This window comes from Brassica napus, chromosome C2, assembly GCF_020379485.1.
Source record: "Brassica napus cultivar Da-Ae chromosome C2, Da-Ae, whole genome shotgun sequence".
In the NCBI taxonomy this organism is placed as follows: Eukaryota; Viridiplantae; Streptophyta; class Magnoliopsida; order Brassicales; family Brassicaceae; genus Brassica; species Brassica napus.
In genome coordinates this window covers 27,108,135-27,123,139 of record NC_063445.1, presented here as the reverse complement: position 1 = coordinate 27,123,139, position 15,005 = coordinate 27,108,135, and the positions used below count along the sequence as shown (strand labels likewise).

Sequence of the window (15,005 nt, the reverse complement as noted above, 5' to 3'; positions counted from 1 at the left end):
GAAAGAGACTTAGGAACCTTGCGCCTAGAAACTCTTACGGGAGTACCTTTCTCAGACAGCCGGATCCATCAGCTTCTACCTCCGGCACATCATCCGATTTCTACGACGAAATAAACCTTAGTGCTTAGTTTTTTCGGTTTTAATTTGTATTTTGAATGTTTTATTTTATGAATATTATTATGTTTACGGATGATAGGTATTTTCTTTTAATTTTATCAAATTTAAAAAAAATAAATCAAACTAAATTTAAATATTTGATTTTAATTAATATATAAATTCGTAAATAAATACAAAATTCAAAAATAAATAAATAAAGTTGGTCAAATTTTACGACCAATGAATATCCAAAGTCGATGTAAAGTGGTCGTTACCTTACGACTAATAAACATCGACATTAGAGGTAAATTGGTCGTAAGGTTACGACCAATGTACGACTAATATGTCTAGTCGTAATATTACGACCAATGTGCCTCTAATAATTAATTACGACCAGCTTCTAACGACAAATCGATTTTCGAAGTTAATTGGTCGTAGTGCCCATATTACGATCAACTAGCTACTAATACTGTAGTCGTTAAGGTCATGTTTTCTTGTAGTGTTTGTGCTAGGTGTTTTTTGTTGTGTGAAATAAAAATCCGTTCTCTGCTTTCCTTTATAAACTGATAATTCCGCTTGATTTTGGAGGTTTCTAGTCTCCTTGTTAGTTACGCTTGATTTCTTACTCTAATAAGAAATCAATCTTCGCTTCAGATAAAAGGCGAAATATTCTTAAAGGTATGAAATCGAGATGGTTGATTAAGTGGTGGAGAGTTGATGCAGAGTTTCAGATTAGCCAGAGCTTTCATCTTGGGAGCGTTCTGGCGAGATTTATGTGTCTCTTTCCTTGAAACTTTTCACTGGATTTCATCTCTAGCATATAGACGAAGAAGCTTTCAAGATTGACGGCGAGCAAGGAAAGAAGAAACGGTCAAGTGGGCTAAATCAGTCGAAGAAGGAGGCTGAAGGTTCACTGTCCGGTAGGTTTCTGGCGAGCAACCATCGGTGCTCTCTTTGGATCCAGAAAATTCGATGGCCACGTTATAGGTCACGTGTCTTCCATGTTTTCATTGTTATGTTATCAAAAAGCACGTGTTTGTATCCTTTTAATTTTATCTTGTTGGACATCGGACGAGCTCAATATGTATTGGGGATGATTTACCTACTTGTAATTTGGGTTAAGCCCTTATTAATAAAACTGTTGACAAAAAAAAAATTCAGATCATTAACCACCAAGTCTGATATTTATTTAATCCTTTCACAAAAAAAATGTAGAGTGTATATTCTTTTTATTATAAAAATTAGTAAGCATGTTATGAATATTATATCAACCTACTTCTTTTTTCTCTCAACATTTCAACTTATAACCACAATTGGTAGCAACTTCTTTTTTCTGTCAACTTACTTCTTTTTTTTCTGTCAATATTTATACTTTCTTTTCACTACATTTTTCTTAATTTAAACATATTTTAAATCGGATATTAATACTATGTTATACATTTGTTAATTAAAAGTACTTAAGGTAATAAAACTTATTAAGAATATGATCGCATGCAGTTTAACCAACCACCATGCAGGCAGGCACTAATTTAAAAAGATGAAGTCAAAATTCTCTCCTTTAAGAAAAAGGGATAAATTATACTCCTTACGTGGAATGAAGATAGAAGTTAGGAGTTTTGTGATTTTAATTCGTGAAGAAGTTTTGTGTTTTCGATGCAAATTTTAAGTTTTTTTTACCTAAATTAATTAAAATAACTACCATCTGCTAATAGACTAATATCCAACCTTTATTTTTATTTTTATCTCTAGAGCTGTTAGAGGCCGGTATGATTCGGTTCAACACCATAACGGTACGGGGTTGTAGATAGCAAGACTTGGGGTATAAGTTAACGTGTTATGAGATAAGTATGGAATAGATATAGGATTAGACAAGATCTCGTGTGTTGAGATTCTCTTGTTACGTTTCGAGTATATATGTAAAGCTTACGATCTGAGTAATACAACACACATTCTCAACATATTCTTCCTCAGTTTACATGGTATCAGAGCCATACTAGGAGATCCATTGGAAGAAAACGTTGAGAGAAATAAATCATGTCAAAAGAAGTAATCAAAGTCGAAAGTGGTGGTAGCAGTAACGATCGCATGTCTCCATACTTTCTCTCGCACTCTGATAATCCAGGTGTGTCCATCTCTCCAGTCTTCTTGACGGGTGAGAATTACGCCGAGTGGGCATCTGAGTTGGAGAATGCGCTCCGAGCCAAGCGCAAGATCGGTTTCATTGACGGCTCTTTGATGATGCCGAGTGAGATCGAGAAGCCAACCGAAACAGATCTGTGGAAGACCGTAAACTCGATGATCGTGGGATGGATATGGGCATCTATTTCACCTGCGATCCGATCGACTGTCACGTTCACGCCAGAAGCACAAAAGCTGTGGTGTGATCTGAAGAAGAGGTTCTCAGTTGGTAATGCAGTTCGCGTTCATCAGCTGCGAACGGAGTTGGCGGCGTGTAAACAAGGTGGATCCAATGTCATGGACTACTTTGGTCGTCTAGTCTTGAAGTGGGAGGAGCTTCTCAGTTATAAGCCTCTCCCAAGTTGTACGTGTGGAGCCTCCGACAAGTTCGTAGCGGAGTATGAAGAGGAGAAGGTGCATATGTTCTTGATGGGACTGGATGATGCGTGTTTCGGCAATGTGTGTACCAACATCATCGGCATGGAACCTTTGCCAGATCTCAACTCAGTGTATCAAAGAGTTGTGAGAGAGGAGAGACGGTTGATGTCATCTCGAGTGGAGAACAGTCAAGAAGCAGTAGGATTATCCTCCCAGGCGAGTGCAAGCGAGAACACGAGTATGAGTGGTCTGATCGCAGCTGTTGCCCGTAGTCGTGGAGGATCGGTAACGTGTTCTCATTGCGGTAGGACTGGACACGACAAGAAGGATTGCTGGCAACTCGGCGGCTTCCCGGATTGGTGGACAGAGAGGAACCAGGGAGGTGATCGTGATCGTGGAGGTCGTAACAGAGGAAGGGGGCGAGGTCAGAATCAAGATGGACAAACGCGATGTCAGTTGAAGTGGTAGCATTTGAAGGACAGAGAACGTGGGACGTAACAAACTTGCCTAGAGGGAAGAAAGCGTTGGCTTGTATGTGGGTATACAAGTACAAGTTCAACGCAGACGGCACAGTGGAAAGACCAAAGGCTCGACTGGTAGTCTGCGGTAACAGGCAAGTGGAGGGAACAGATTATGGTGAGACATTTGCGCCTGTGGCGAAACTAACTACAGTTCGTACACTACTTGAAGTAGCAGCTGCCAAGAATTGGGAAGTGCATTAGATGGATGTGCACAATGCGTTTCTCCATGGAGACTTGCAGGAGGAAGTTTATATGTAGATGCCTCCTGGGTTCGAAACAGACGAGCCTGGTAAAGTTTGTCGTTTGCGGAAATCACTGTACGGATTGAAACAATCTCTGCGGTACTGGTTCGCGAAACTAACAAGTGCACTGAAGAGTTTCAGTTTTAAACAATCATATTCTGATTACTCACTCTTCACATTCATTGAAAGAGGTAACTCAGTTCGTGTGTTGGTGTATGTGGATGATTTGATCATCGCTGGGAACAACTTGAAAGTGATGGCGAGGTTCAAATCGTACCTGAGTAAGTGCTTCAAAATGAAAGATTTGGGAAAAACAAAGTACTTTCTTGGAATCGAGATTGCAAGAGTACCGCAAGGTATGTTCTTAACACAAAGGAAGTATGCTTTGGATATAGTAGCAGAGGCTGGGTTGCTTGGCTGTAAACCTGCTTCGACGCCCATGGAGCAGAACCATAAGCTTTTGTCTGATGATGGGCCAGCATACAAGAACCCAGCACGGTATCAGAAGTTTGTGGGAAAGCTGGTGTACCTTGCCATTACCAGACCGGAGCTGAGTTATTCGATTCATGTTCTATCTCAGGTAATGCATAAGCCGCGTGAGGTCCATTGGGAAGCGGTAGTGCGTGTGTTACGGTATTTGAAGGGATGTCCTGGAAAGGGGATCATGCTGAACGCTATCAGTGATCTGCGTTTATGAGCATTCTGCGATTCAGATTGGGTAGCATGTCTAAGGACTAGTCGGTCCCTGTCGTCTTACATTGTGCTGTTAGGTAACTCACCTATCTCGTGGAAGACCAAGAAACATAACACGGTTTCTCATTCTTCAGCTGAGGCGAAGTATAGGTCCATGGCGGTTACCGTACGTGAACTTAAGTGGCTGAAGAGGCTGTTAAAGGATTTGGGAGTTACACATAAGGAGGCGATGAAACTGTTTTGTGACACAAGGCGGCGTTGTATATCGCAGCTAATCCAGTATTCCAACGAACGAAACATATCGAGGCTGACTGTCACAGTGTTAGAGATACCGTTCAAGAAGGACTGATTGCGACTCGACATGTTCGCACGACAGAGCAGATCGCAGACATTATGACCAAAGCGTTGGGAGCTTCCGCGTTTCAGTACCTAATGACCAAGTTGGGTGTTCGTAACCTCCATTCTCCAACTTGAGGGGGAGTGTTAGAGGCCAGTATGGTTCGGTTCAACACCATAACGGTATGGGGTTGTAGATAACAAGACTTGGGGTATAAGTTAACGTGTTATGAGATAAGTATGGAATAGATATGGGATTAGACGAGATCTCGTGTGTTGAGATTCTCTTGTTACGTTTCGAGTATATATGTAAAGCTTACGATCTGAGTAATACAACACACATTCTCAACATATTCTTCCTCAGTTTACAAAAGCTTTGATTATAATCACTAAAAGAGCTGGATCACAACTCATAAGTTTGCTCCTTTTGTTTTCCAAGGTGTAAGCCATGGCCGGTGGAGCTCTTGCCTACGAAGGAGACCTGAATATAGCTCACCTCTATGAAGCATCGAACCACTGCTTACTTCATACTCGTTTGTATCATTTGATCCACGGAGTCTCTTTCTTTCACGCACTCGTTTTCAAGTCATTATATGCTATAGATTGTAATAAAACCTACGTGTTTATCAGTCTATGCGCGCGATATCTTATCTTTAAGAACCTTTAAGTTGTATAATCTGTAAACTTGGGTTTTACATATAACTAGTAAACTATATAGTTAGTTTACGAGCATAAGCAAAAGTATACAATATCAATTTATCATATATCATATATTTCATATAATAGAGTTCTATTCTAGTCAATACAACCATATACTAATATAAGTCACTAAATAATTCATTAGTATTTAGTATGATAGTTTTAGTAAAACAACTATTTTCATCTTAGTGCCAACGGTTGTGCCAAAAAATTTAATAATATCGTTATGGTTATGAGTTTATGACGGGACGAATTTACACCATATATAGTGTAGTGGTCACAAGCGAGTAAGAGCAACTCCAACAATAAGAATCCATATAAGTTTCTAAAAGAAAAAAAATTAGTATTATAATTAATCAATTACATTTTATTATTTGATTAAGGGTTTTAATAAATGAGCTTATTTGTTTACCATTTGTAGTTTTGTGGACGACTAAAGTTAGTGATCGCTGGTCCTTAGGGAAGGAGGCAAGTAAACATTTTTTGTCTACTCCCGCAGAAACTGAATATCACATTCAGACAAGGATCTGCTCGGCTTTAGGTTCACAGCAAGGGTCAACATATTAGGATCGGACGAGGACAGGAACCATAAAGCCGCAGGCAGCTACAACGATCTGGCCTGATTGATTGGCAATAGTATCTGAAAGAAGAACAGAGCAATCCAACTGATATTCATTCACATATATACATACTTGGGTCCAATTTCTGACCTATTTACAAATTCTTGATTATTATCTTTCACAACCACAAAGAACCAAAGAACCAACTAGCTCCTATAAGTTAGAGACTTCGGTTTTGTATAGAGTCTTCGATTCAGTGGAAGGAACTGTTCTAGACAGGAATATGTTACCCTTTGAATCTTTCCTGCTGCACCTCTCCACCTCATTGCTCATCACTATGAGGCAGATGAGGAACTGTATCTCTGTCATGTGTGACTCTGAAGGTATTAGGCACAAGCAAATGTCATGACTTGAACGTTTTCTTCTCCTTCATTACCTGCAAGTTTACATCTCAACACAAGTCAATTAACAACTTCAAAGGAATCAAAACTGCAGGCCTAACCGTTGAATTGTGGTAAGCACTATAGAAGCCATGGTGAACCTGAAAATGTAGGACGATTATTCATAAATCACAACATGACGCTGCTGCTTTAACATTAACGCTATAACATTAACGCTGCTACTTTCTGGAGTTACCAAAACATCAATTCAATCAAATCTATAACCAAAGCCTCAGGTGCTCCAACGCCAAACAAAGACACACGAATCACCAAACCCTTACTACATCTTCTTTTCTTCTCTGCGCAACAAAAACCATCCAATTACACAAAACTGAACAGATTCTTACATTATAAAAAAGGAATCAACTTTGTGAAAACAAGTGACATGAATCCCTAAAATCCATAGAAATCACAAAAGCAGGACTCACACAACCATCGTAAGTTTAAACTTAAAACACAAATTAAGGACTAGCTAATCCAAGTACTCATAAAACAAAAGGGATAGATATGTGACACTAAAACGCAGTGGAGAGAATGATTACTCGTTGGTGGTGGTGGTGGGATGAGGGGTAATGAGAACCTTTCATCTTGGCATCCACGCCGGTGATCTCGCAGCAGTCACATCTCAAACCGGACGGCGTCGTCTGGAACTCCGGGCAAGTCAACGATTTGTTTCGTCGAGGAAAGCCACCGACGATTTTCTTTGTCATCGAGGAGAGCAACAGACGGTTTTCTTCGTGACTTGAAACTGGTTTTTTTCTCTCTCCACTCTCAATGCGACGCGTGTTTCTAAGAGGTGTATCTTGTGCCCCTTAATTAAGATACATTGCTTAAGTTAATTGTTATTTTTCTTTTCTTTTTAAATTCTTAAATACCCTAAAAATCCACTTAAGATCCCGCGATAATCATGGCCTTATAGGTTCTAAACACTTCTAAGTTTAGAACTTTTTATCTTCTCTCTCTTAACTTCATTATCTTTTTTTTTTTCTTAAATACTTAGAACTCCTCCTCGTACTTATCGTTGGAGGTGCTCTAAAGACAGAAGAGATGATATACTGAAGTAATTGAACTGAAATTGTGTAGTCAAATTTGTGAAAGTTGAAAGATTCAGGGGGGCTCAATTGGGTCTCATTCAGAATTAACGTCCAACCTCTTATTCTTGAAGGCCAAAACTGGTCCTAGCCCATTGATTGTTATCATCTACTAACAAAGTTAATAGGAACAAGACATGCATGGTTTTCTTTTAATTAACTACTTCTTCATCTACGATGGACACTAACATTACCAGTATCGTTTTGCACACTTGAAAGGAGTAATTTGAGTATTGCTTTGTTCATTGACCCATGTAACTGTTATCACTAAGGTTTCTCGAATATATAAAAAACGAATTTTGTTATAGATTGCTACTAGTGTGTATTAGTTTATCTTACATATGGTGTTATAAACCGAAGGTTGTACCGTTGTAAAATATTGCGGACACTCCGCACTCTTGACCACGACGCTATTATGAATTGTGTTATGTTGCTACTATCTAGCTAGATCAATTCAGGTCAATGTTTCCCGTTGAAACAAAGTCTATTAATCGTGATTTATAATAAGATCATATAATTGAATACTGAAGTATGCTATCTAGTATATAAATAGAGAGTCGACTCACAAAAGCTAGCATGGAGTGTACGTAATACATAAGAGCATGATTAACCCGACCTCTTAAGTGGGTTCTTAACAGGTGGGTCCCACAATTTTTTTTAAAACTAGCTCTTCTTTCTTTTCTGCAAGAGGCAAGGTTGGTAGGGTTCTTGCACTGTTCGCGGCCCTACTGACACGTGGCGGCCCGCGATTGGTTCGTTTTTAGCTTAAAAAAAATAAGAACCCAAATGGGGTTTTAAGGGTTAATAGTGCTCTAAGGCCAGGTGATTTTAGTGCAGCTAGGAATGGAATGCTGTTGGATTTTCATAAAATGGCAGTTCACATATTTTTATTTTTTTAAAAAGTATTTATTTTTATAGTAAAAAAAAGAATGAATTCATTACGTAATTGATGGTAGCATGGAACCCTAATCACGGGCGTTACCACTAGTTTACATAATAATTGCTTATCTATAGAAATATATTTATTAGAGAGAGAAAGCCCTAGATTCTTAGCCTGGAAGAATGATGATGAAGAGGATATGCGACCTTCCACCGAAACTGGTAGGGGCGAAGATACTGAGCAAGGTTCCGATAACATCTCTGGGACAAGTGCGATCCACTTGCAAACTATGGGACCGTTTAACCAGAGATTGGATTGTGGGTAAGGAAGCAGCGGCAAAGGCAAGGCAGCATCAATTTTTGGGTTTCGTTACGGTGGATTTCAAGGTTTGTTCATTGAGATTCCGCAAGGAAGAATAAGATCTATCTATAAAGCAGGTAGGTTTACTTAACCAATACGAGGTTAGGAAAGTTTTTCATTGCGACGGGTTATTGTTATGCTTGAGGACGACAAGTCGAAGCTCTTAGCGTGGAACCCTTATTTGGGGCAAACAAGGTCCATCAGTCCCAGAACGGGGGATGATTTCCACGCTCTAGACACTTATCTCTTTGGGTACGACATGAACCGTAACCACAAGATGTTGAGGTTTTACGGTTTATTGTTTGAGATGTACGAATTTAGCTCTAATTCATGGAGGGTTCTTGATGTCACACTCCCCGACAGCTGGGAAATAAAATACGGAGGTCACCTCATCGTGTCTTTCAAGGGAAATGCTTATTTTCTGGCTGGGGAGATTACGACGGATGATGTTGAAAAAGATGTTATCCTATGTTTTGATTTTACAACAGAGACGTTTGGACTACCTCTGGTTGTTCCGTTTCTCTCTTTGCGTGAAGAAGCTGTGACCCTCTCATCGGTTAGAGACCAAAAGCTAGCCCTGCTACATCAGAAAGGTCAAGGAATCATCGAGGCCTTGGAGATTTGGATTACGTCTGAGGAGGGGCCCTTCTTCAACGCTGCTCATGCTGTGACCTGGAGCAAGTTCATGAACGTGGATATGAGACCTCTAATTGGTGATCGTTACGTCCGGTTTGGCGAGGAATTTGCGAGCTTCTTCATCATTGAGGAAGAGAAAGTCGCTGTGGTTTTCGATATGGAGGGGTATGAGTTCTGTTTTGAACTTATCAGGACCGATCATTACCACACTGCTTTTATCATCGGAGACGACGACGAGGGATACTATAAAACTGTGAGTCTTGGAGTAGCTCCTAATCTCTGGAAACCCCGACCTGGCCATACAGGAGGATATTATCCTAGAGGATATGTTCCTCAGTGGTATTGTCCCCCATTTGTCTGCTCATCTTCTTATCTCCCAAGTTTGGTGCAGCTCAACAACCAACCGCGCAAAAGGAAAGAAATAGATGAATAATACTAGATTCGTTCCATTTTCTTTGCAAAATGGTCAATCATGGCTTCTGTTTATCACTAATAAGTTATAATAACTAAGGATTTTAAGTTCCATTTCGCTATTATTTGTCAGATTGGCTTTTAAACATATCAGCTTTTTATTAATTAGTTTTTCGAGCTTCTTTGCTTCTCTTTATCTCTATAAACACATGTGCATTGGTTTTGAGTTTCTATATATTCTCTCCACAATCCAAGTGCCTGTTATATGTGAACCTCAATAGTACGTACACATGTAAAACTTGTACGTTCGGAAGGTGGTTCGTGGCAACAGTTAAGCTTCAAGACTAGTTAAGACCACCTCCATCGGTGGTGTCTTAAAAGAGTTTTTAAGGAAAAGCGGGAAAAAAATAAATGGAAAAAAAATAGAAATCAGAGAACCGGTGTTAAATGTGGGATTTTTAGGATTGGTAAGAACCTTTACGTGTCACTATCTTAATGGGCCTCACGTTTATCTCTCTCTCTCTCTTTCGTCGGGTTTCTTCGCCGAAATCGACTTTCTCTCTTCCTCGATCAATCGACTTTGTCTCTCAATTCTGTCTCTCAATTCTGTCTCGATCACCTTTTTTTTGGAATGAATTCTGTCTCGATTCTAGTGCTGTTCGTTTAGTTGCCGCAGCTACCTGCGTCTGCGGCTGCGGCAATGTTTTGAAAAAATCGTGTTCGTTTGGTTGACGCAGGAAGCTGCGTCTGACGCTGCGTCCGAACGCCGCGTCCTGCGGCTGACGACGATAAAGCCCGCGGCTGCGACGTAAATTATGCGGCCGATAACGTAATTTACTATTTTTCCCTTAATATGTTTCAGTATTTACAAAAATACCTAACCTAGATTGACGCAGCCGCATCTTGTTTTCCAAATTGACGCAACCTTGGTCGATCTCTCTCCATCTCCATCTCAGGCAGACCTCGAGCTCTCTCATCTCCATCTCCGACACAGACCTCGAGCTCTCTCATCTCCATCTCACACAGCCACGAGCTCTCTCATCTCCATCTCCATCTTCGACGTAGACCCTGAGCTCTCTCATCTCCATCTCAGACGCATACCTCGAGCTCTCTCCTCTCTGACGCAGCACGAGCTCTCTCTTCTCCTCCGATTTGGGTTTCAAGCATAGTTGAGGTAACTGTCACTTGTCTCTATTTTTGTGTTTCATATGAGTTTTTGGGAGTGTGTTTTGGATCCAAGATCCAAGTTCATAACTAAGACAAGAAGAAGCTGATAGTGATGGTCTTTGTTCTAAAGCATTTAGGATAGGGGTTTGTGTCTGATGGGGATGGTTTACTGATGCTTTAGTTCATAACTATCAGTTCCCTCTGATACTGTATTGATATGTACTTTGTCGCAGCTATTGGAAAGAAGTGCTTGAAGAGAGGCGTAAAATCAACTGGGTGCTTGCAAAAACCTTGTGACTAGAGCTTGTCTGGACTGTTGACTGGTGGGCAGGAGTAAAGGTACCCTATTTTCCCTATTTATATGCTACTGGGTTCTTTCTACTGACTGCATTTGTCTAAGTAACTTGAGTTTTGGTGTGTGAGGAGTTTGCTTGATATGTTGTTTGCTTGTGTGACATGTTCTGTTTCTTTTCTTATCTTGTTTGTAGGACTCTTTCTGCCTGCTGTTGTAAGGCCTATATTCACTTGAGGCTTCCAAACAAGTTAAAGCCCCTCCTTTTTATATACTTTGTGTTTGCAAATTTTCTTCGTTTGTTTTTACGTTTCCAAGTTCTGTATTTTTGTTGTTGTGTGTTGTACATAACACTTATCTCCATGCTTTTGCTTCTCCTCGCTTTGCTTCTTATTCTTGTGATTTTACTTGTTCATTTATGTCTCCCTGTAAATTTATATGCTTTCCCTCATGTACTATCACGTTTTATTGCTTTCAAAAGCAAGGATTGGGCATAAGATTGACTTGTTAGTCAGCCCATTGTTTAGTACTTGGTTATGTCTAGCCAAAACTAAATCCTTCAAGTGGTTTTTTGCAGGTTATTGCAGGTGTCACTGGGAAGAAACAGAGCTAAATACATGCAATGACTTTCCCCTGTTTTCTTACATTCAGATTCCTTCTTTGTCTTTTAACTCTTTCTATTCACAAATGAAATAAGCTAGACCTCATGTTGTTTTTTTACATAAAGGCATGCGTGTAAAGTACACTCTGTTCATCCTTTTTATCACATGTATTCGGTTCTTAATGACAAATCTAAAAGCTTTAAACTTTTGTTGCCACATGAAAGTGCATATAGATTCATCACAAAGATATTAAGTTTACATTATGATGAAATTGCTAGTCTTACATACACTCTTAATAGCTCTTTTACATCAACTTGATCCTCAACAGGTAGACCATGTGATAAATATTTTGATATATTAGTTTTTGTCTTAATTTAGTTATTATTTATGACAAAAAATGTTGTTATATTTATATATTTGACTAATAATTTATTACCAATCAAATATAATATTTTTAAGGATGTAAATAATATTTTTATAGATGAACATATGCTTGTGATAAAATGATTTATGACAAAAAAATGTTGTTAAATTTATTACTAATTAAATATAATATTTTGATGAATGTAAATAATACAAATTTAAATCTACATTTTATTTATTTAAAATACAATTTTACAAATTTAAACTACATTTTATTTATTTAAAATACAATTGTACAAATTCATAAAATTAAAATATGAACAAATTAAAATTGTGTCTGCGGCGACCAAACAAACATAACTAAATCTATTTCTTGCGGCTGCGTCAGCGTCAATGTCCTGCGTCTTCAAAACGAACAACAAGCTGCGGCTGAGGCTGAGTCTGCGGCTGCGGCTGAGTCTGCGGCTGCGACTGCCTCTGCAAAACGAACAACAACCAAACGAACAGACGCAGCCGCAGCCGAAGACTCAATCGCAGCTGCATAAAGCTATGGCAACCAAACGAACAGCACTTCTGTCTCGATCTTCGTCGGCGATCCAATTGCGATCACTCCTTCGTCGGTGTCGTAGGAGGAGCTTTGGGCTGATGCTCCTTCAACTAACTGAATCCTTCTTCTTACAATATCCAAGTTAGTTCTTCTCTCTGTTAGTTCTGTCAACACAACAGTCAAAGCTGAAACAAGAATGGAGAGAAAAGTGCTATCTTTATCCTCCTTTTATCAAAGCTCAAAACTTTCCTTATGAAAAAAACAATTTGTTGGAGATGTGGGTATAGTAAAAGAGATCTCTTTTAGGTATCCTTTGGACTAAGAAGATCTGTAATGCGGTAGAAATCAATCATGATTGTTGTGTAAGTAGTTTTGGAGTGTTTCTCTTTGAGAGTTCTTATTATGCTGATGTTTGTTACGTTTTGCTGTTCAAGTTTCAATTAGGATCACTGAAGATACTTGGCAGACCGTGAGTTTGAGGCCCTTAAGGATAGTGTTTGGGGAAAGAGGGAAGGTTTAACGCGAGCATCCTGTAAACCTACCCTTCCGTTATCGCAACTATCATCAGCCTCTTTTGAAGACTTGAACTCAGCATGTAAGGCCTGTCTATTAAATTATTCATCTTGTACTACCGGTGCTTCTCGGTTAGAGTTAGTATGATAGTAGAGAAAACTGAAAAGCGTATAGTCCTTTTTGGTTATGTAGAGGTTTAATGTGGATTTTGCGAGGGCGTACTTGAGCAACGTCTGTGTTGCGAAAGAGCTGCATCGTAATGGAATTGGTTACAAACTCATTGAAAAGTCTAAAGGAGTTGCTAGAGAATGTGGTAAGAAATGTTCTGATCAAAACCCATCATACTCTCTAAATTGGACTTAAAAGAGAGTTGTGATATGGCGCTCAGGGTCACTATCTCTCGTGATGATACTCTCATCCTCAACGGTGGTGGCGATAAGAAGCTGATCGAAGAAAGATGTGAAGAGGTACATATGATTATTTCTTACACTATCTCTAATCTCTATCATGAAGTTTGATCATTGTAATACAGTAACATTAATACTTTTTATCCTCATGCTGTACAGTTAAGATCAGCAAAACGAGAAGAGCACATCCACATTTGATAAAGAGAAAACGCAAGAACGACTCTCAAAACTATCAGGTGGTGTTGCAGTTTTCAAGGTTAGTCAATCACTCACCAATCATTTTTTTTTAACTCTTAACAATCATTTTTGAACTCTCTAAGAGATCGACCTACGCATTGGCGTTGATGTAATTTTTATTGTAGGCGTGGTCATCTCTTTGATTATGCTTCAGCTGCGATATTGTATGAGATGTGTGTTCTGGAACCTACTGCCACCATGAGTAATTGAAACATGGAACAAATACGTCATGTTTTACAATCTTTTTATAGGTTTCTTTGGTTTGATCTGCTGAACAATTGAAACATGGAACAGAGCTGAGAAGAAGATGTCTGTTTAAAATTTCTAATTATATGATTTGTATTTTCATTTTTAATATGTTTTATGTCATGTTTATTTAAATTTTATGAAATCTAATAATTTATAAGTTTTGTAAATTTTAAATTTAATAATTAAACTTCTAAAAAAAAAAAAATTTAAGATCCTCAAAAGGGTTCTTCCATTGGACCTTGAGAGAATTAATTACATAAACAAGAATTCTAAACTTCATAAAATACACAATTAACAATTAAATAAATCATTAGAACCCATGAAAGGCTCTTCATTGGACATGCTCTTAAGGTTACCAAACTCTAACAGGTGTCAACTGCTGGAGGTATCTGGGTTTTACTTCCTCGCCCTGTCCAAAACATTGTTTTTTTTTTCTGTCCAAAACATTGTTAAACTTAACAGACCAGAACATCTTGTCACTATCTATCTTCATGATTTATTGAGTTCAAGAATCTATAAACCGAATGCTTCTTGCGGGTTCTTACATTAGTTAATGACCAACAACGTGTTCCGGTTCTGTTTTAAAACCTAAATTTGGTTGATTTTTCCGGTTATATATGTTGGAGATAAACTTGAAGATAGCTTAGGAATCAAGTTATCCTTATCTTAGTTAAATTAAGATAATGACAAAGTGTTTTCCTAATGAGTTTAGGATTTATATCTCTATATAAGAAGATGGTGAGGTGTGCCATGAACTTGTGAGCTTAGAGATTACTTTGTGAGAGTTTAGGTTTTGAGTGATTTTCCTAAATTAATAAAGAGAGTTTGATAATCTTTGAGACTCATATTTATACGTTAACCTATCAATTGGTATCAGAGCAAAAAACTGAGATCAATCAAGACGTAAGAGATGGGTGATATTACTACCGTGAGTGTGGTGAAACCGAAAGAAGGAACATCGACGATAAGTTGTCCAATGCTAAGTTCATGGAATTATACTGTTTGGGCTATCCGTATGAAGCTTCTTCTCAAGGTTCACAAAGTATGGGAAACTGTGGAGATAGAAACAACCGAGACTGAAAAAACGACATGGCCACTGCGCTTATC

At 38.7% G+C, this 15,005-nt stretch overlaps 1 protein-coding gene across 3 annotated transcripts; it reads left to right on the top strand.

The window, feature by feature from the left end:
* Positions 1-7,374: 7,374 nt before the first annotated feature.
* Positions 7,375-11,788, top strand: LOC106386010 (F-box/kelch-repeat protein At1g24800-like). 3 transcript variants are annotated; one of them, XM_048748087.1, is made up of 4 exons: positions 7,375-10,695; positions 10,922-11,027; positions 11,177-11,230; positions 11,558-11,788. In XM_048748087.1, the coding sequence occupies exon 1, from the start codon at positions 8,611-8,613 to the stop codon at positions 9,541-9,543; it is 933 nt and encodes a 310-aa protein (XP_048604044.1). In that variant the 5' UTR covers positions 7,375-8,610; the 3' UTR covers positions 9,544-10,695; positions 10,922-11,027; positions 11,177-11,230; positions 11,558-11,788. The 3 variants fall into 3 exon arrangements, with proteins under 3 accessions (XP_048604044.1, XP_048604046.1, XP_048604045.1); XM_048748089.1 differs by lacking the exon at positions 11,177-11,230; XM_048748088.1 differs by having other exon boundaries at positions 11,177-11,788.
* Positions 11,789-15,005: the final 3,217 nt, after the last annotated feature.

Excerpts from the sequence above, each read along its gene's own strand:
- LOC106386010 (XM_048748089.1), top strand. The coding sequence starts at position 8,611 with ATGCTTGAGGACGACAAGTCGAAGCTCTTAGCGTGGAACCCTTATTTG.